Below are 23575 nucleotides of genomic sequence, written 5' to 3'. Positions count from 1 at the left end.
TTCTTGTCGAGCTGTTCTTACTGAAACATTTAGTCATTTGCCTCATAACATTTAGAAATAACCTTAGTTCCTGAAAAGAGATGGCTGTCATTTAAAGTTGCACTCAGTGATATTTTACTGCACCACTAGATGGCAGACTGGAGAACCACAGATATTCCACAAATCCTTTCATTCTTTCACCCACGATGCAGCTTGCCCACGGACAGTTAATTTATCAGTACAGTGTATCAAACATTAGCCACATGTGCTAATATTTGTTGGTGATGCATTATGGCCAACGCTAGCTCGCCACAACACATTCAGTAATAGTTCACAAACATCTTGTCTAGATATACCAGACAATTGGAGTCGAACGACAGCAAGAACCGCCGCTAACAACCCCCGGCCCTCATATGTCCTGGACTCGGACAGGCCAAAACAGAACCATCTATCTAGATTCGTGGGGACGTACCGTGATGCCATGTAGGGATAACATGCTGTTATTGGGCGTTGTCATCTAAGAGGCTGCTCCGAAGGTGCCTGGTCTTGTTAGCAACCATGTTGTTGTTGTAGACTTTTATAAAAGGATGAAGATGAGAAAGTTTTAGATACAGCATAAGAACTCTAAGTTAGTTTTTACTTGCTTGAGGCGCGCAGAGCTGATCAGCTCTGGGCATCTTTTCTCTAAAGTAATCAGTAAGCTCGAAGGTAAAAAAAAGTAATGTGACTCTTTTATTTAAATGTTTTTGAAATGCTCCATCTGCATTGTCAACGTAACTCCTGCTTTCACTCTGTTAATCTGAGCTGGTTGGCAGATCGCTGTGTGGAAAACTCACCTCTCAATGTGTCATTAATGATTTCCCCCGGCTGGATGTCTGAATGGGAAATCTGAGGAGGGTGTCTGTGTCTGTGCTTGTGTGTGTTTGTGTGTCTGTGTGTGTGTGTGTGGTGTGTGTGTGTGTGTGTGTGTGTGTGATGAGAAGAGAGAGTTTAGAAATGGAGCTACATCTGGCTGCCTCAGCGTGGATGAACGAATTGCAGTTTGTCTCAGTGCGGTGTCTTTTTAGATAAAATTTATTTTTGCATTTCTCTGTTATTTGTTTGCATTTTTATGCACTTTGTACTTTGACCTAAAATAAAAGCACTACTTTGCATTTCTTTATAACTGTACCATCATTAGATGCAAACTTGAGCGTGGTGCCAGCTCCCTCAAACTCCTTTTGAGGTGTTTGATATCATCCTGCAGCTTTCAACCCTTCTGTGACACAACCGAAACCAGTACAGTTCAATTAATGTGATTTTGTTGGCCATGTGAGCAACAAAATCTGTTAATAAAAGGAATAGAGTTGTAATCTCCTAGAAAGTGTTGCATCCTCCTAGAAATCCTCCAGATTTTTCCCTACCTCCCACACCGTGTCTAGAAATTATAGGGAATATTTCTTTGACCCAGATCCAAAAACTCAGAGAGGAGCAGGATTTTCATAGAAAAAGCGGATTTAATACAACATGCTAGTCAGACTTCCGTGGACAGTTGAGTGGGAATGAGGAACGGAGCTTAAATCCCCCCCCCAAAAAAAATCTGCAGAGCCCGCTGCTGCAATGGAGCACTTCTCCAGTGAAAAGGAAGTGAAGATGATAATAGCAGAGGGGAATGCAGAATTGTAGTGCTCCCAGTGTTGTTTGATGACTGCAGGGTCCCAAGGGTGAAGAGAAAAATAGTCAGAAAATAGCAGCGTCTCGCTGTATATACAGCAGCCTCCATGGGAAACATTCTATTAACGATCTGTTTTCACATTGTCTACTTCTGTTTGTCACAAAACTCAACTGTAATTGCAAATGCCACAGTATCCTCTTTTTAGGATCGTCCCATACCATTCATTTATTGTGAGTACTTGAGTACTTTTGTCAGGTAATTTAACATGTAAGATCTCACAGAGCTATGTGAAAAAAATGTGTTTGTGTTTGGCCTTTGATATGGTATATCCAATATTCTCTTGTATTTGAGTTTTGAAGGAGTAGTAATCTGTGATGTTCTTGCATCTCAGTATAGCTGCTGTCTTACCAGTTTCACACAAATATAACTTGAAACCAGTTTTGACAACATTTTCGTCGTGACAAATCTCCTATAAAGACATTACTGCGACACTGGAACAGTGGTTTGTTTATAATAAACAGCAGAAGAACGGAGCAGTAAACATGACCTGAATATAATCCTCAGTGGTTTTGAATGACAATCTGTGAAGTGTTGGGAAAAAAACTCACACAGCTTTGGAGCAGGACCACAGATGGTGGCATATCATGTGAATATCAACAAGAAAAAGTCCCAGACTCAGGAATTTTATCACAAAAAGAAGACGTGACACAGATGGGACAAGAAACTCAGACAGTCAGACAGTCAAACCCAGAGGTTAGACAAACGTATTTTAGAGAAAATAAAAGTAACACGTGTTGTAAAGATCCATCACAGCCTACAGACCGACTTCACACTTGCTAGATATTTTACCAACATTATTTTTTATATAATTACACCTGTGCTTTTCCTTGTGAAAATATATAACTTTAAACAGTATATAAATAAAAGTTGCGGGTAATAACAATTTTTAAGTGCCAAATTTTTTTGGCCTTGATTTTATATTCCTTACAGCTCTGCATTGTGACTAATAACTTGCTTCTATGTTAAATTAAACAGTTTTTCAAAATTGTAATTTATTTATTTATTCACTATTTCTGAAAAGGCTCTCCGGATGCCTCTCAGTGGGAGCTCTTATCGAGAAGCCCCTTGGTGAGTTTTATTGCCTTCAATGTGGATTTGAGGGCATTAGTTTAAAGCAGCTCTTGATATTTGAGGTAAAACACCAGATGTAGTAAGAGGGTGTGTAGCATCGTTATGATAGGACTCTGGAGACAGCCCCAACTTTTGGTTGCCTTGTGGGAATAAGGAATAAGAGGATTTCTGGTCCTTTGCTTATTAGCATGATGATCCTTTTGGCTTCATGTTTTTCATTCACTGTGTGGAATTTGCATTTTACATTCTTGTCCTGTTATCTTCAGTCGTTATATGATCATCGGATTATGGCAAATTTATTTATTCATGTTTGTTTCCATTTGTCTGTAATTATATTGCTAAGAATAGCTTTAGAATTGTGCGTTAAACAAAGTAAAGCAGATGAGATTCATCATCTTATCAATATGTGCTTGTTTTTGAAAAAAATAGACCCGTGCTGCAGTCTCTCTGCAGTACAGCGCAGCATCGTCCTGCTCCCAATGAACTATTTCTGCTTCAACAGCCATCCCAAAGGACGACGAGGGCTTCTGCTTTGTTAGCACTTTAGCTAACAACCTCCTCTGTTATGAAAAGATAGTTAAAACTGTTCAGGCAAGGCCCCTTTTTTTGAAGGAGGAGCTGACACTAAGCTTGCAGATCCTCCACAGCCACCATGTGCTGTAGGACACATGTCTGCCTCCATCTGTCCCTCTACACACTGACTCACTTCTGAACGAGCAATATTACAGACACAGTCTAAATAAAAGATAAAGATCACTAAGTAATCACGTAATCATCATGCGTAGATGTAGCAGAGTCTCATCTACACCACACCTTTCCTTGCAGCTCTCTGAGTCAGTGAATATTGGCTCAGATACAGACAACGTAAAGGGCTGCAGTGACTCAGCTGTTTCTACCTGCAGATGAAGTCTGCCTGGTGACAGAAGCTGCAGAACATGATGGACGATTCATGGCTCCTATGCGTCGCATTGTTTACCGAGCTGAGTCAATAAAAATAAATCTGAATACAGGACCTCAACACTGAACTCTGACAGTGTTGATGGTTCAGTGATGTTAATGAGGCGAGACTTACTGTTTCAGCTCCTCGCGTGAGGATTTGATGCTTTTCTTGATGATATATCATATACGAAATTAAAGAGAAATACCTCTGGGCTTCATATGTAAATCTGAAATTGTAAAAGGCCCCCTATGTTTAGTTTTATACATCATGCAGAGGCCTTAACATTTATTTAAAGGTGTTACTATAGAGAACTGTGTGTCTATGTTACTATAGAGAACTGTGTGTCTATGTTACTATAGAGAACTGTGTGCCTATGTTACTATAGAGAACTGTGTGCCTGACTAATACGACAGTTTTGAGGCAGATATTGATATTTTAGAGTTTTAAGAAAAAGACATTGGCTGAAATGTTTTTTCATTTTAAAAAGTTACAAAAACAAACTTTTTTTAATAAGGACCACTTCATTTTGGTTATAAAATAAATTTTTCAGAGCTCTATCGCAGACAAACTATGTGACATATATTTATTTGTAAACATGTATTTGACATTGGTGAACTGTAATGTCTTTTAATTGGATTTGCAGACATACAAATAATACCAATATATACTGTATATATTAGCCAGAAGCTGATATCAGCTGATATACTGCATTTGCTGAATTATTCGCAAGGCTCTTCCATGTGTCAAGATGTCTGAGAATGTTTGGATCAATCTGAGCAGTTGGTCGATGACGCTGATGGAAGTGTATCTGACTCAGCTGGTTTATGAACAGACGGGTTGCAGCCTGAATGAGACTTTTTGTTTGTGTATCTGTGAATCAAGTTACGCCCTTAAATTTGGTAATTCTTCACAGATGTCAACTTATGTGATAACCGTCGTGTGAGGAGGATGGTAGATGAAATGAGTTGAGAGGGTTTAATAGATGATGCATAATAGCAAAATGTGATTTGACTGAGTGTATTGAAGAATATTAAATGAAATAGGGAGTTCACAGTAACAGGGTGGATCTAATGAGGATAAAAAGAAGAAAAGGATGTGAAGTGGGAGGGGCAGAGGACAGGAAATAGCTGATGGAGAAGCATGACCCCTCTGTGCAGCTGCACTGAGAGGAAGTAGAGGAAGGGAGAAAGGGAGATAGAGAGAGAGAGACAGAGTCACTAACGGTTGTGACAGCAAGGCTGGTAGAGCATCAGAGCTGCTGACATGAGTCTGTCTTCTGACTGTCAAAACAGGACCGTCGCTCCCACGGGTGACATGTCAGCAAAGAACCAACGCAGCAAGAGGCAACTCAGAAAGTAAGTTGACCGGTGGAAGTACGGGGCTGGATGTTGATAAGTTTTTAGTTGAGGAGGATGTCACTCAGGCCTAATAGAATTAAGATTTTGGGGGGTAATTTGGGGTATTTGACAGATGGCAGCGTAGAAATGTGGGGAAGAAGAGAGAGAAGGGTGTGACATGCAACAAAGGTCCCGGGCCTGAACTAAACCCGGGACGTTACAGTTATGTTATGGCACACTGTCAATTACTGAGTGAAACAAAACTATCTTAACTTAAGGTCAACTTACCTGCTTGTTCCTGGGCTTTTGACCGTATCACAAGGTCTTCTTCAGGAAATGGAGTTTGCTTTGTGACCAAATAGAATAATAGACGTTCAAACTTTCCATTATTCTGAGCATTTATATGACTTTAAGTCTCTTGTTGTCCCTTTTCCAGTTTTGCAGTCTGTTAAATAAGACTCTAACAATCATTGTCATTATCGATTATTCTGACTATTTTCCTGATTAATTTAGGAATGGTTTGGTCCGTAAAACAAGGTGATATCTTTAAATGTCTTGTTTGTCCGACAAACAGTCCAAAAACCAAGAATATTAAATTTACTATAATGTCCATGTCCTTTGCATGTGTTGCTGCGTGACCTGCTATAATATGTTTGACCAAGAAGAGAAGCAAATTCTCAAATTTCAGAATTCATCATATGTTCTGCATTATTGTTTAAAAAAATGAAATAGTATCCAAACATTTCTTCTTTTGATTAACTAATCAATGAATTGTCTAACAGCCCAAGCTCTTTTGAATATAACAGGGAATACAGGTGAAATTGAGATTTAGGCAAATTTTTCCACAGTTATATACTGATTTGCACAGTTTTTATCAAATATACAAAGTAAAGTGAGCTATCAAAACTTGTTCAAACACTTTTGAAGTTTAAAGTACTTTCTTATTTCCTAATAGAAGTTGCAACCAATGATCATTATTGACATATAAATCGTTTGGTATATTAAATATACTATCTCATAAAACAATAAAAAAAGAAACTAGAAAAAGGTTGTGGGAAAAATAACTTATATGGTTTCAGCTGAAAACCAAAGTTTATTTTTTTCGATCAAGCAGCTGAGAGTCTGTTTCACTTCAGCACAAAGCGCAAAACTTCATCTTTCAGTGTTTGAATTGCACACAGTGTCAAATCTACAGTATCTTGTAATAGTGAGAGTTTGTTAGAGGGATGTATAGACTGAAAGGTGTTTCTCTGTGGGTTCAGGTGATTTACCCACTTCTCTTTAAGTTGTCTCTCACTTCCCTCATGACTTGGCAAACGTCAGTCACACTTCTGTCTCTGGAAACAAAGACACATATTTCGTAGTGACTTCCCTCTTTCGTCAAAGCAAGACAGTGAATCAAGCCCTGCTGTCCTACATGTGACTGACATTGTGTGTATTGTGGACTCATTGAATGTTGCTATTATACATCATCAGCTGTAATCTCACTTATTTGTGTTTTTCTGAGTAAAAATACTTAACGGTGACCTTGCAAGTCTTTTGTTTCTCAGACGTGGAGCTGTGCGTGTGTGTGTGTGTGTGTTTGCATGTGTGTGTTTTTTAAAGCAGATAAGCATGTTATCCAGCACTACCAGGCTGTCAACAGGAAAACTCATTTGTTCATCTCAAACTTCTAGTTTTTATTTTACTCCAAGAAAGCCAGTAATAACATTGTCCTTATGTTTATTTATAATTGTGTAAATATGTACGAACAGTACAGTACTTTGTTTTTTGCCATGACGCTTGGCCGATTTAATATATATTTTTTTCTACTTTTTGACTCTTATAATGACATTGCATGTTTCATTGCTTGTTTTTATTTATTCTCGATAAAGCACTTTGAGCTGCATTTTATGCATGGAAGGTGCTATATAAATAAAATTAATTTGTATCATTATTTAAGGAATTTGGCCATACTTGAGAATGCACCATGCATGTCAGATTTTTGGGGATGGCATTTGTGATTTTTTTACAGTTGACCAATCAATTATTAATCCAGCTGCAGACAGAGACGATGCACATCATATTTAACAGTTTGTCTAAATGAATAATTAAATCATTTTTTGTAAAGACAAAGTCAAATCTACAGATACCTGTTGTTTAGATTTTTCAATAGTTATACCGAAATAATCTGAATCCTTGTTACAAACCTGAAACATTTCCTACTATACAAACCTATTTTCTTTCCTTTACGTATATATGTGTTATTTCATATGAAACTTAATTTGACCCTACCTAAAGTATGTTGTTTTGAGCTACATTAATATAATTGTATCTTCTATTTTTTTTCAATCAAAAAAAAGGTTAAGTGAGTAAGTAAAGAGTAAACTTCATGAGAGAAAGAGTTCTATTGTGACACCTCCAGTCCATCACATAAACCATGTGATACATTCATTATTATATATAATGTTATCATTTTTGCACTGAAAGCTGTAAGCTTTTGGATGAATATTCTCTTTTTCCGCTCATCCAGTGACACTTTGCTCTGTGTATGCACCAAGAACTCCTCGTCCTCCTTGCCGTAATGTCACCAGAGTTCATACCTGCTGATAACACTTTCAGAGAACGGAGTCGTCCTGTGTGTTGGAACTTTTAGATTAATCACCTGTTCCCGAGCTTCAACCTTTGACTCTCACTACAATACTTTAATCACACTTTGAAAATTCAATTTTGTCCTGTTTGCACCTGATAAACTCCAGACTTAAACCCTGCATGTGAAGAAAGGAAGATTAACGCCCTCATTTTCTCTCTATTTTGTGAGTCCTGTCACTTTTCCATTTGACCTTGATAGTTTTATAAAAGTATTTGTCTGTATCAGAATGCAGACACTTAAAGATACCTTATCATACAAAACTAGCCTGCACTCTATGATTTCATTGAATGGAGTCTGCTCAGGTGTCATGAAAACACGTTTGTATACATGATGGCACCTTTAGGACTTCCCTGTTGGCTTAAAAGTTAAGCATTAAAGGTCATTACTGAATTCCACTTGGCTGAACCTTTACTGTGACACAAAGCGACGTCATCTAACAAGGTGCTGCTTTTTCTTATCAAAAGCACACATTCCTGGTAGATTATTTTGTAACGTGAATGCTGTATTTCTACCATTTACGTCATGCTAAATGATAAAATAGTTACTGTTGTGATAACTGTGAGTATTACAAATGCATCAATCTGTTTCTCCAATTGGTCTTTCTAGATCTCAATAGGCACGCTCACCGCACAATTCATTCTGGTTAGATTTCTGTTCGACTTAATCCCAACTGTCTCTGACATGATGCAAACATAGGCGCCGTTAAGCTCTCGAGATCAAGACAGCTGAAGTTTTATTTCTTGGATCAGGTGCTACTTTTGTATAAACTTTGGATTTTTTGGGAGAAAAATTGTAAATATTATTTTGGACTTAAGTGGTGGCCAATATATTAGAAGATAGTTCCTATAGACTGCTTACTATCTATGATAGTTCCCGTTACATTTCTAATTTACATTGTGAAGTATTCAGTTTCACTAAACTTATCATGAAGCCTGTTTAATGTTTAATTCACAGCTTTGATTATTAATATTTGTATTTAATTATTTCAGCCTGAAGTGACTCACTTGGCTGTCTTCACCCACCATGAGGTTCACTTCATGTATCAGTTTCCTCTGTTTGTGTCTAAACTGTCAGAGACGCTCTAAACTACTCTGTTAAAGACCTGATAATGAACAGGAGCTCTGATGTCACTCCTTAATCCTGCTGAAACACTCCTCATGGTTTTCCAGAGTTCGCTGAATTATCATTTCCTCTCAGTGGAACAAGTGAGACGGCCCCAGACCGACTATGCTGACAGCCAGTCAGTCAGGGCGGCTTAATGGTCACAAAGGAAACTGCTGCAGTGCTCATCATTCACTCACAGTCTGACGGGGCTCCTGTTTACCAGCTGAATGGACCACAGGGCCACACACAAAGAGATTGTCTCCCAGAGTCAGAGCAGAGCCAAAGCTACTGAGGGCGCAATTATAACTGCTGTTTAAAATGCACAACCAGCTCTCCTCTACCATGTTTTAGTTAGTAAATTGTAGCAAATACAAATTCCTCGAGGGGTTAACGCAGGTCTAAAAGCTGCTGAGCTTGTGTTTGACAAGGTCAAGGGAACAGACTGAAGCCTGATTGGCTGAGGGATTTCCTGGTAGAGAAAAACCACCCAGTGATGAGGTAATGCTTCTGTTTTATGTGAGAGGGTGACATCATGGCTGTGGCATTCTGTGTTGCCATGGTGAAGGAGGAGGGTACGAGAGGGGGGAAGATGAAATAAGGGGAACAAAAAAGGGGGCGCGTGGGAACGGGATGAATGTGTCCTTGAATGTGTGTGTGTGTGTGTCTGTGTGTGAATCAAACCTAACAAATTCAGCCAAATGAATGTAAATGGTAGATTTTGTTTGTTGGTGTGCAAACACACACACTCGCACGCAAATACACACACATTGGTACGTTCATCCTCGTCTCCACGTGGGAATCTTTCATTTTCCTGAGCAGTGAAAATCTTGGCACTGGACCAGGAATCACCATCTATTTATGTCTCCTCTGAGGGGAGAGAGAGGGGTCTCCCCCAGACAGTCTCTCACCCGTCTGTGTGTGTGTGTGTGTGTGTGTGTGTGTGTGTGTGTGTGTGTGTGTGTGTGTGTGTGCGTGTGTTTATCCCTCTAACCCACAACCCCCTCATCTCTTTCCCAAAGGTTGTATTTTCTCTTTGTCTGTGAGGATTTTGGCTTAGCCTGCAAGTAACAACAGCTGAGTACTTTTTCTCGCAGCAGACACATTTATTATTCTCGAGTTGCTCAACGTTTATTGTCTGACTGTCCTGATTTTACTGGAAGGCCCGGCAGACCTGTGTATCGGCTTATTGATCAGAAGTACTAAACAGCATTTCTGCTGTCTTTGCAGATAGAGAGGAGATGGATGGTTCTTCTGAGCTCGGCACAGATGCTCGAAGATTTTAATTATTTATGAGGACGTGCACATGTGTGCATGTGTGTGTCGGGGGGTATTTCAGAGGTGTGGCTCCTCGTAAATCTTTCAGCTCTGCATCTGTCAGTTGGTAATGAAGATGCTCGCACCTCCACCAGAACACACACACTGTTTCCTTTTGACTCCTCCTGCTTCCTGTGGCGGTGTTAGCCCACGCGTCATTTAATGACCTGTGGCTACATGAACACACACACACACACACACACACACACACACACACACACACACACACACACACACACACACACACACACACACACACACAAACACAAACACAAACAAACACACAAACACACACAACATAACATGCTGACCAGAGCTGGATGGTCAACTTGATTTGTCATGTATTTATTTCACTGGAAATCATTTGAGGGTTTATCTTGAAAGACGTCACACTGTGAGCCATGAATATAAAATACAACAGCTGTATGTTTGAATAAAGTAGCTGCACTGCTTTGTTCAGGTTAGAACTGCAACCATTAGTTGACTAAAACTAAAACATTTTGAAAAAAAAGGCAAATAGTACATTTTCAGCTTCTTTTTTTTAACTTTGCAAAACAAATTGCAAAAGTATTCAATAATAAATAAATTAAATGAATAATGGTTAATTGCAGCCCCGGTTAAGATATGGACTATATGGTAATAGCACATAATAATGTGTCAGAAAACAAAAATACTACATCTTAGTGTTGTTTAGCTGATCAGCTGCAGGGCAGACTCAAACATGTTACACCACACAGCTCTGCATGCTTCACCAACAATCGAATAATGGAAGCATTTAACCTTAATTAATAATTAATTGTCCATCTGCATGTCTGCCATTTCCATGCGCATATGCGTGTGTTTCTTTGTGACCTCGGCTTTGCCTTCATTTTGATAGGCAGTTAACTGTAAGCCTGGCACTAAAACATGTTTTTATTATTGATAATTCTGCTGATTATTTTACATTTTGAACGGAAACTATGAAATAATTGTCAAATGAGTTAATGAATAATGCTTGTTTCATTGTTTTAGTGTAAGTATGTAAGTTCTCCGTCAATGAATTTACTGATCCTCTTCAGCAGTACAATCCCTCAGGGAATTTGATTTCATTCATTCATTCAGACCTGATGGGGTTTTCATTCAACTATGAAGCTCATTCACATCAACTGGGACATATTAATCATGTTAGGTATTGACCCGGGTCAGGCCGCCTGCATGACTAATAGGATGCATGGTCATTCAAAAACATATTAGATCATGAACCTGTCCAATGAGACTTTCTCACTGGGAATAATAAACATAAATTATAGTGCACTAATAAAATGCAGCATATGGATAATTCATCTGGCGTACCATAATTAAAAAAATATAAAATTTCAGTCCTTACAAAACACACGCCCACAACAAACACACTTATTCATACTTGTTTGTGTGTTTATACTAAACTAATGCTTTTTTTAAGGTGTCAAATCCACATATTGAGAATTGCAACAAACATTTTTGCCTTATGACCCCTAAAGTTTAAAAGAATATAGACACCTCATCACATGTTACATATGTTCAGAGAGTGATTTTACATTCTCAGATTTTTTCATTTGAAGGGGTGAAACAATCTAATAATCAACAATATGTTTGAATGTTTTTGGTCAATATTGATTGGTCTACCACTTCTTCTCATTCATTGTCTTTGTAAGATGAACTGTATAAACTGATCCCCTTACTTTTCACCTAGCAGCATCATCCCGTCAAATGTAAAATTTGCAGTATCCCAAAACCCTCCAGATTACCAGTATCTTGTGAAGTAATTGTGACAGAACCCAGCTAGAATCAAATCTTAGCGAACACAGAAACAGGAAGGTTAGAGGCTGCCTCCTCTTGACCTGGAAAAAGGAATTTATTTCCCTCTCACACACTTTTAGCTAATTCCATCAGGGATTTGAGCAGGAGGGGGGACAATTGCAGATTTACTCACTCGACTCCCTCGTTCTCATCCTCTCTGTCATTGGTTTTTTGCGGATCCTCGGGGGGATCCAGCTGGTTTTCATGGCGTCTGAATCTGCTCTGCTGCCTTTCACTTCAGGGGAGTTATTTATGTCTGGACATCCTGCTTTTTGTTTTCTTTTGAGTTTTATGTCCTTGGTCACTGCGTCTTAAATCAATCAAACGCTTGTTATTTTGTCTTTATTGTCCTTTTGTCTTATTCTAGTCTTACAGATTTTCTCAAATTCATTTATTTTTCTGTCCTTGAACAACATCACTGATTTTTTTTGCTGAAGGGCATGTAATATTTATTAGATTTTTTTCACAGTCAGGTGTAAGAGAGAGAGACTGCTAAGCTTTGTATCCAGCTAGATATTTTAGGAGGTTCATTACAGAGTGGGCAAAGACGCTATGAGTCTTTAACACTGATAATCCTCTTACACGTCCGTGCCGATGCACACACAAACACAGTCATATAAAAAACTCAAAATGAGAGCACAAACCCACGTTGAAACACTAACTGGAAAAAAAGCTTCTTTTTTTATCAGGATGGATGTTTTTTATATATTCATTGAAGTTTTGAGCATTGCCGCCTGTCTCTGCCGACTCTGAGATAAGATTCTTGTCCTGAAGGCAGAAATTTGGCGTCTTCATCTGGGAGCCGATAATGTATTCACTCATACCGTTGGTACTCTGCTGCCACTCCCAGCTCTGCTCCGAGAGGTTTTACGACGAAGGAACTGAACCTTAGAGCTCAAAGATCACTCCTCCCTCTGTGTGTGTGTGTGTGTGTGTGTGTGTGTGTGTGTGTGTGTGTGTGTGTGTGTGTGTGTGTGTGTGTGTGTGTGTGTGTGTGTGTGTGTGTGTGTGTGTGTGTGTGTGTGTGTGTGTCTATATGCACTTGTGTGTATCCTCCCTAGGTATGACTTTGCCCCAGCAGGGGTTCGCAGGTTGCATGTGTGCAGGGAAAGGCAGTTATTGAGTGGCAGAGAGCCAAGACAGCTGAGTAGCTCCTGGCTCGGTGCTGCGGACGTCTCCTGAAAGCCTTGACCCACTTCCAAGTCTCCTCCTCCCCCCATGCTCACCCAAACACGCTGCATACTGAAGCAGCCCTGCCTCAATCTGCAGAGCTGCAGTGAAGCTCCGCATGCAGATGCTGGGAAGAGTGGGTGTGCCTGTCTGTCTGGTGAATAAATGGTGTGTGTGGGTCTGCATGTGCTGCAAGGTTATATTTGTGTATGTACGGGATTATACAGAAGCTGCAACATCTCTGGCAAAGTCAAAGGGAGTTGCTGCATCTGCTGAATATTTAAATTAGTTCTTAGTTGTTACTTTACCAACCAGCCACAAACGTGTTCAACAGCAAAGTGTCTTCTTGTCTCTGCTGCAACTAACCACTATTACTAGTATTATTATTATTGATTAATCAGCAGATTATTTTCTTTATTAATGTATTCATTATTTGGTCCATTAAATGTCAGATAGAAATGAAAACTGCCAATCACTAGTTTCCGAAAGCCCAAATTGACATCTAGAGTCAAATAGGACAAAGAAAATAAGTAAATCACAAATGAGAAACTTGTGCTGCGAAATGTTTGTCATTTTGTGTGAAAAAGAAACAATTAATTGATTAGCATATAGCTAGCGATTAATTTTCTTGTTGCAGCCCTGCGTGAGTGTAAAATGAAATCATACAAGGACAAAGTATGCATTGTAATCAATATATCATTATTTATTTTAATGTTGAATGTAATGTTTAATTTTAACGTTTGTAGGTTTTGCCAGAAAGTTAGACAACCAGTGTTTTTATAATTGTCACATAAGAGTGAGACACTTAGAACTCACTAATGTCAATAAAATGAAGAAATTTTAATCATATGTAAATGTAAACAGCAAATTTTGGATGAGATGAGATCTATATCTTTAAAATTCTCAGAGCAAACAGTCCTGGTTTTAAGCTGCCATGAGCTGGGAGGCCAGACAGCTGGCCGATGGGAGGGAAGCTCCACTGGGAAGGAGTGGAGACACTCACTTAGTCATGGCCTTCATACACAGACGGATTTATACAAGCCTGCAAGCACGCAGATGCAAGTGCATTAAACTCACATACAGAAATGCTTTTACCATAAGCAAAGGGATTAGCACACATTTTGATTTATGGCCACATGGAGAGCAAATGTCCCGGCTTAGCCACATCAACGAATACATAAAGATATATTAATAACAAGGCATAATGAAAATGAACACATAAAGACACATTTTCTAATCAAGGGAAGACCAGTAAGGTGCTACCTGGATTATCCCTGTTTGTCTTTCCACCAACAGATGAGGCCTGAGTTACATGGGATTGTTGACAGCTTCTTTCTTTTATCATATGTCATTACTTACCAGGAAATAAAGTTTTATCACTGTCTTGCATATCAAAACCAGATTTTGCAGAATAATGTGTTTGTTTATTTGCATTGTCTCTTGACTAAATGTGTGTTTTTTATATCCTCCCCTCATTCTTGTCTCCAAATTATCACACATTGTCTGTCTCCGACTCTTTGTCATCCGACCTTCACTCTGTCAGCATCTGATGTCTATCAGGCTGACATCACTCTGGACTTTTACAGACAGACCAGACAGAGCTCTACTGATGACTATGTCTGATGCTCAGACTGTCTGAGCAAAAGTATATTGAAAACAGGTTCAATTTCAGATTTTTTTTTAATTAAATTGTACTGTAATTTCAATAAATGAGAGACACTTTTTGTGAAAGGAAATAAGATAAGATTCAACTTAATTGTCAATTGAGAAAACGACATGCACTAAAATTTGTCCACAGCCAGGGAATCAAACTCTCGGTGATTAGAATGGGAGTCTTGCATAATATCTCTACACCAGTGGTGTTATATTAATAAAATTAGTACTGCAGCCATTTGAAATTGGACATTTCTTCCTTGTTTCAAAAGAGGATTAAATCTTTTTAGCCACATCAATTGGTGGAAACAGCATTGACCTTGGTGGGTACCAACATGACAACTGTTGACTGATGTCTGAGAGGCGGCGTTGCTAGGAGACGCGCTGTCAACTTCCGTCATAGCCTGTTCGTAATTTACGGTAATGTCTAGAGGAACGTCATAACCCTGTACATCCAACAAACACTGATACGAGACGCATTGGTTATATAACGTTATATTTACTATAAAAATCGACCAATTGATATTTGGTGGGACTCCTCCTGCTGTTTAGTTTGATTTCCACCCTGAAAGTGAAGCTACCAAGACGGCCAAATTGCAGAACTTTCAAAACGGCGGTCCACAAACCAATGTGTGATATCCTGGTGACTACATCCACTTCTTATATTCAGTCTATGGTCAAAACAAACCTCAAGGATATACAGATTAATATAAATACGATTGGGATTAATATAAATAAGGATGTTGGTTGATGAAAATGTTAATAAATGTCACAGACAGCACTGTAAAGCATGTTGTTATTTGCTGCAGTTACATTGTTGTTTTGTGTTCGTCCGTTGTGCCATTACTATGTTTTCTTTGGTCCAGTCATAGTTGTGTGTTTTGGTTTGATCTCTCATTTGTCCGTTCCACCTCATGGTGGTGTGTGATAGATCCACACAGGGATTATTATCACCATGAAAACTATAATTTGAGGCCCTGCATGGTGTCATTAGAAGAGCCAAGTAATGTTTAGAGAGTGCAGTACAACATCATGCTCTGTCAACACACTAACATTTTAAAGTACCTGGAAGTCTGAACTGCTGTCAGACACTGTGTTTCCTGTTTCAAACGTAGAAATACATATGATACAACTAGTGCTGGAAAATAATAATTGATTAATCAATTACTTATTTCACGGGCATTAATTAACAATTTTCATCAAGAATTGAGTGTTCTAGTCATTGTTTTCAACAAGTTTCAACAATGTATTCTTGCTCCAGCTTTTCAAACATGTTTTGTAAATTGAATAACTTTGGGTTTTGGACTGTTAGTTGTGCATTTCAGTACATCACTCTGAGTTCTGGTACCTTAAAGTGTTCACTATTTTTTGAAAGGGTGTTAATTAATTGCTCAGCTGCTCATGTATCTCTTTTCGTCTTTTCTGTCAGGTGCTGTGAGTGCAGTGCTTCGCTGTCCCACTGGTATTATGAAAAAGATGGACGGCTCTTCTGCAAGAAGGACTACTGGGCCAAATTCGGGGAGCTTTGCCACGGCTGCAACGACCCGATCACCACCGGCCTCATCATGGTAAGAGGATCCACCCGCTGACTCTCATCTCTCATCACCTGACTGGTTCTTTGTTTGCTGATGAACCTCGAGTTACAGCTTTCAGCTTTGACACCCACACAACGCACATACATGCCAGACGACAAACACACACACACACACACACACACACACACACACACACACACACACACACACACACACACACACACACACACACACACACACACACACACACCTGAGTCCATGCATGCACAGCCTCACCGGTTGGTGTGTGACAACATACATACATACATACATACACGAAGGATCTGTGCCAGACCAGTAACTGACCCTGAGGCCTTTGGCTGCTTTATCAGATTGTCTTACAGACCACCAGTGAAAGTCGGAGCTGTTGTTGTGACACAAGAGAGCAGAGAGGTTCGTGTGCAGAATAGATGTGGTCAAAGGGCCGGAAAGCAGATAAACAATACAGTGAGCCTCCGCTGAAAAGTGCTGCTGCATAATAGAAAAGACAAGATACAAGCATCAAAGGAGAGTCGTGTCTATTTGTTGATTAGTGATGGAATCACACACATTCAAAGCTTGAGGAAACTGATTAATACTGTATGCTGCTGAAATAGAATATGTTGTCAAAGGGCTCTGTTTTCCTTTCAGTGAAAAGCAAGCAGCAGCACAAATGAAGGTGCAATGTAATTTTCCTCAGGTAGTGGTGTATTTTTTGTGCCTGTCTGGTCATCTCCTGCTCAGAATGAACTCACCCCCGCTGAGCTGGTTGGGGAGGTTCAGCTGAGGTTGTGTCAAAGCAGTGCAATTTAGATGCTTTGTTCAGCCCCAAACACTGAGCTTTGAGTACCACCTCTGAGTACAAATGCAAGGTCATTTTCAGGGCTTTGGTTTGCAGAAGCACACACACACACACACACACACACACACACACACACACACACACACACACACACACACACACACACACACACACACACACACACACCTCTACAAAATCACATACAAAACACCTATGATGAATGTTTAGTTTAGCATCTCTCAATTTACTAAACCCGTTGTCATACTAAAGAGTAAAACGACCATTAAAACACAGCCTAAACGCAGTTAAGGCGTGTCTTATTGTCAATTAGTTAATCAGCAACTATTTTGATAATCAATTCATCATAAATATTGTTTATAGCAAATATGCCAACCACTCTCGAGTCCCAACTTCTCATTTGTAAGGATTTGTGTCTTTGTGACAATAAACTGAATTTAAAGAGACAAAATAAGACATCTGAAGACATCTCTGTGGCTTTTTGTAATTTGTGATGGGTATTCATCACTGCTAAACTTTGTATAATTGTTTTTTGTAATCCATGTTGTGTTGGAATTATCAGCCATGGCAGCAGACGATATGAAAACTTTGTCAACCGTATGAGGCTCATATTCGGGAAAAAACTACCGCCTGTCTACTTTACATGAAGCTTATATGACAGGAAATGATCACAGGAAACACTAACTCAGCATTTGCATTCATTAGTAGCAGACACACCAAAATGTTTAAATCCTTTCTGAAGTGGGATTTAACTTCCTTTTTTTTTTCAATTTGTGCTGGTAAATTATACTAAATTATGGGTAATATGTTATGTGTTTTAGATTTATTTTAGACAAACTATCAGTACTGGTAAGTATTTGTTATTTAAATGTTTCTTTTAGATCATCTTAAGAAAGTAAAATGGGACTGATACAATATATGTCCTGGCCAGTTGAGGCAATGAGTGGTCCCTAGAGCCTCCCAAAACCCAGACTATGGACTGAATCAATAATTCACTGACTGTTGGTGGTCCTTTTAAAGGAGAAGCCGGTTAAAATAAAAAGCTGAGTTCATTCGTTGCACATGAAGCATCTTCTTTGACACATTTTCGCCCCCGGTCAGATACAGCAGCCAGCAGCTTCTGGCAGGTCACCATGTGTCATGGTCACCATGACCAGAAATCATTCATGGCTTGGCCTTTCTCTGCATCTCTGAGTGTGAGTGTGTGTGTGTGTGTGTGTGTGTGTGTGTGTGTGTGTGTGTGTGTGTGTGTGTGTGTGTGTGTGTGTGTGTGTGTGTGTGTGTGTGTGTGTGTGTGTGTGTGTGTGTTTTATCATTTACTTTGCCTCCAGACAGTGCAATCTCAGTAATGAAACATATAGGAGACTCTAAAGGGAATTAGGTTGAGAGATTGCATCCCTCTTCTCTCTCCTTCTCTGGTTTATTGCTCCTCTTACAGTGCAAAGACACTGATTTTAGTAAATTTGATATCGGTCAGCCAATCAGCCTCTGCCAAGATGGCCAGACCAATTGTATAACTATGTAGAGCTGAAGGTCAGCTTCATTCGTCTGTGCCACACCCAGAAAAAAGGAATCCACTCCAGAGCTTCAAAGTCACTCTGATGCAGATTTGTAGGGAAACACAGTCCTATTTTTAAGATGACTGATGGCACTGCACCTGAAAAGGTTTCTGTCACAATGAAAACAATTCTATGATGCTATGATTCAGAGTCCGTGGACAGAAACGTAGAGCAAATGAAGGTGACTATACTCTATACATGAGTCTTGCACTTTAAAAAAAAAAATCAATGTTTGGGAATAGTTTTCCAAATGTTCAATCATAACCCTGGTATCCGAGTGGTTACAGTACATAAGAAACAAAGCACCAGCTCTCACAGATAGAGGTTTTTTTGTATGTTGTGAGCAAAAAACAAACGCCAGAAGCTATGAACAGTGTCAACGCATCTAGCTGAAATATGTTTGTTTTTTGCCCATAATAAACACAAAAACACCCTTTATTTGTCAGTGTAGTTACTTTGTGTCTTCTGTCCTTGCCACTTCTGTGCACCCGATACTGTTCAAGATTTGGAGCCGTTCTCGCTGCCACCTTCTATTATTTGTTTACGGTACAAGCCATATGACCACTATGACCTTGGTTCGATTCCAGCCATGGGACCTTTTATAAATGTCCTAGTCCCTCCATTTCTACCCGTTCTACTCTGTCAGATAAAGGTGAAAAATGTCAAACAATAAAAAAAACTACACTCTTGCAACATTATATAGACTTCCACCAAGGAGTTCAGATTTTCGCCACAGATTGTTTGTCCTTTTGTTTGATAACTGTAATGTTTGTTGATGATGAGAAATTAATGAGGAAGCCTTGAATCAAGACACAAGGGATTTGTTTTTGGTTTTGGATTTAGCCATTTTTCAACATTTTTACAATTTTCTCACGGACTATTGTACTCTCTTGATCTGGCCTCTTTCCTCACTCTGTATTTAAATACAGCAAATTGTGGGCGTCATGTTGCCCCAGTGGATCAGGATGCATGCCGTGTAGCCTCAGGCCTTCCGTGTGCCTCAAAAGGGCTTTTCGGATTATCTGCAGTTTATAACCCCCCCACCCCTCCCTTCTCGTCCATGTTGGTTCAAGTGTTGAGTGTTCCAGATCAAGTGAGTAAGTGAACCTAAAGTGCAGATTGTTTTGTTGACTGTTGCTTCCAACCTCAAGGATGAGTTGTCAAGCTAAAAATAACTTTGCAGTGAACACAGAAACACCAAAAGTTCTCTCTCTTTATAGTTTTATTGTGTATCTTTTTTTACTGACCACTGATGGGGCCGTGTTCCTAATTGATTATGATCTCCTAGACTGTAATATTATATTAAAGGAATCGCCTGTGTGTTTGTGCGCATGCTGGTGTGTGTATGTTTAGGTGCAAACAGGTGTGTCATCGTCTGCTGCTTCTGCTCCAGTCAGCACCTTCAGCCTTGAGTAAAGTGGTAGTAATTCAACCAGAGGAAGTTACTCAGTGATTCACTGCCCCCACTGAGACTGATTTATGTGCTGAATACTAGTTACCTGATGTAATTGAATTTCATCTCCTACCAACCCTCCTTCACTCTAAACATCCAACACACCTGTTACTGACGGATGAATGTGCAGTAATCTCAGCCAGCTCCACACTCAGTTTAGAGTCGGTCAGCCATTTCTGTAAACACCTCATGTCTGAGAGCCAGCGGATGGGAGCGGGGCCAGACTTCGACCTGGGCCTGTTAGATAAAAACTTTGGTTTCACGGTTTCTCCCCTCTTACTGCATTATCTCTGCCACAACACTCTGTATCAGTCTGCTCTACAGCTTCCACACGTCCATTTGACCAGCAAGACGTTACACCTTGGATTAAACCTTCTTGAATTTAATAGAGATGATGTAGGTAAAATGAGATAATCCTTTATTAGTCTTTATTAGGAAATTTGCAGGTGAGTTTATATTAGTGAGATAATGAACTTGTGAGTGAAATGGACTTGTGGAAAAGTGGATAAAACAGATAAAATAAATGATACAGGAGTAACCTTGACTAGGCTGGGATTATCTTGAATAAGTAGATAAAAGGCTACGTGTTTGACATGTGTGAAGGCCTGGTTATGCTAGAAAAGAACTGCTTTGTATAAGTTGTTGTTCGTCAAACGTTGGAATGAAAAAGTGTTAATAGCTGTTCTGAACAGCCCAATTCAAAGATGGGCTGAAATCCTCATCACAGAGGGGGGAAAGATGCAATATATTAAATATGGAGATAGTGGCGCTCATTTTTAGATAGTCTCTCTTGAAAGGCTTCCATAATTAAACCTTGTGCTGTTAGTCCATCAGGTCGCATTATTGTCATGACCAATCATGAATTTGCTGTTGTGTGTATTTTCTTCATGTGAGTTCTTACAGAAAAGCTACTGGGGATTTTGACTTGGGAACTTCCTTAATTTCTTTTTCTCTTTCTTTGTTGAAGTTCTGAAATAGCAGAAGGTGAAATCCAAGACGTTTCCCCGAAATCACAAGTGCTTATGATTCTTTGGGTCTTTTTGGCATGATATGTGATCAAATACAGATCTGAAAGTTACATCATGGGCTGCACCGCTCCCCTCATCATATTGTTTCTGTTTCACTATGATTGATACATTTGAATATTTCCCTTATTATTATTTCAAATAATAAAAGGAAAGCAATGAGCAAAAAAAATAAAGCATGCACGTCATTGTCTTAAATAACTGACCTGGTCTGATATTCATAAGTGAGACTAATAGTGAAGTTTGTTTCATTTGAAATGTGCTGGGATTTTACTCATGAATAGCATTTTCAGTAATAAATAGATAATTAACATGTTATAAGTCATTAAATGGTTCTATTTAAAGTGCCCAACAGTGAGAGACAGCAGATTTGGGTTCAGTTGCATTGAAAAGATTTTCACTTTATGAGTCTTGTACAAATATTGTCCTACACGTACACACCTACATGTGGTAAATATTGAGAAATTGAGATGTTTTGGGAGGGTTGGCCACCAAACCAATGGAAAGTCCCAAATATTTAGTGTACTTTCTCAACTCCCAGTGGTGTGAGTTGTTTTTAATAAATGCCTGATGATTATGTTTGTGTGGGAAGTGTTGGGAAATCGTATTTGTCAAGATGTTGTTGCTGTTCAGGTTGAGAGATTGTTTTCCTAGCAGCAGGATCGAATGTTGATGATCTCATCAGTGATGTTGAACACAGTCTGGATACACAGCTCTGCCACAGTGTAGAAACTTGTTATGCACAATATTTAGCATAAGGGAGAGTTATCTTTTCATTAAAACTCCTGAGGTAGGTCAGAGGCCATATAAAGAGGGCAGTCTAATACAGCTCCAGGGGTCTCAATGCCTTGCTAAAGGGGATTTTAGCTAGATGGTTCAATGCTGTGATGAAAGATCGAACTCAAGTCTTTATGTTGATCTTCTGTTTTGAATTAAACATTGCAGTCAACACTGGGATTAAGAGGGATCATAATCTGAACAGTGACCTTCACTAAAGTGTTTTATTGAATCTTGTTTAGCATTTCCTTTTTCCAGAGTGGAAACTGTGACGAGAGCAGCACCCCCCCTGTGGGCTGCTGCCACGGGGGATTTCAGGCCACAGAGCTTTCACTTCTGAGCTAACCGCCTGCAGGTTTGACATGAAGTCACTGAAGAAATCTTGCTCTACTCTGAACTTTACATGAAAAACATACAAACAAACTTAGAAATTCAGTTAATGACTGTACAGAAAGAGGATGTTAAAGTTATATATGATGGTGAAACTGAAGTTAATAACAAAAGACCCCCAAAAAATAGCCTTTAGACTATAACGCTGATGCTGAGTGCTGTTACCACACAGTAAGTTCTGTAAAGAATCTGGTGATTCAAATGGAACATTTACACAACTGTTGTTGTATTTTCTGTTTGTTGACCTTTAGTCTGGATGTGTGTGGATTTATCTGGAGCAGTTAGTGAAGCAGCTTCCACAAAGTAATTCCCACGCTAACATATTCATTTTCTGTAGCAGCCATCTCTCTCTGCATTCTGCCCCTGGTGCTTAAAGATAGTAACCAACAGGCAGAGCAGAGAGTATTAATATCCTCCCACTCACATGCTCTTCTGAGCGGTCAACACATGGTATGCAGGACATGTTAGGGACACGAACAAATTGAGACAGCAAGGACAAGTGAGACACAGAGGCAGAGAGAGGGGCGGAAACAGAGTGACGCAGCAGCAAAGATAAACCTGGGGAGAGAGATACGAGGCAAGAGAGAAGAGAAAAGTGAAGGGGAGGGTTAGAACTAATAAGTCATATTAATTTAGATCACACAATTATATCTTGTGTCTTAATTTATACTAAATACTATGTGATTGTGATTTGTTCTCTACATTTAAAGAAAGATAATAACATCACACTTATTCTGAATGTGGCTTTGGACTGTGTTTCTGTCAAGGAGTAAATTCTTGTCACTTTCTTTGTTTAATTTTTATGTGGTCGTCATCTGATTAGTGTGTAACAAGAGAATTAACTTATCTATTGACTGTTTATCTGATTATTTAATTAAGCAGTGTGCAAAATGTCAAACAAGGATTTCTTTGGTCAGCCAGACCGTTTTAAGAAAAATATAAGTGACATAAAAACACACTGTTCAAAAAAAATACATGAAGTTACAATGAAAAATAGCTTATGATCGTTTATGATCATTAAAGTTGTTCTAGTAGTTCATATAATTCATTTCACTTGGAACTATAATTAGGACTCCTTAATCTGGTGATATACAGAAAATGAATGGCTGATGGTTGATTTAGATAATCAATTGAATAATTTAATTCACTTATCAAACAGAAATGTCACAAATATTTCTTTTCATTTTTTCGACATTTTATCAGTTAATTGCAAATATAATGGACCTACTAAACGATAATGAAGATAATATTTTCTCAGCTTTGCTA

General features: G+C 39.0%; 1 protein-coding gene across 2 annotated transcripts in view; it reads left to right on the top strand.

Moving 5' to 3' along the window:
* limk1a (LIM domain kinase 1a) overlaps positions 1 to 23575 on the top strand; it is a 45373-nt gene that overhangs the window by 4423 nt on the left and 17375 nt on the right. The window contains exons 1-2 of one of the 2 annotated variants that reach the window (XM_054622724.1): positions 4952 to 5059; positions 16162 to 16300. In XM_054622724.1, coding sequence (XP_054478699.1) covers positions 4968 to 5059; positions 16162 to 16300 — 231 coding nt within the window. In that variant the 5' untranslated portion in view covers positions 4952 to 4967. Of the gene's footprint in view, positions 1 to 4951; positions 5060 to 16161; positions 16301 to 23575 lie in introns of those variants that run through there. The other variant, XM_054622641.1, reaches the window with a different exon arrangement.

Source organism: Anoplopoma fimbria, chromosome 1, assembly GCF_027596085.1.
Source record: "Anoplopoma fimbria isolate UVic2021 breed Golden Eagle Sablefish chromosome 1, Afim_UVic_2022, whole genome shotgun sequence".
Lineage (NCBI taxonomy): Eukaryota > Metazoa > Chordata > Actinopteri > Perciformes > Anoplopomatidae > Anoplopoma > Anoplopoma fimbria.
This window is presented reverse-complemented; position numbering and strand designations above follow the sequence as displayed.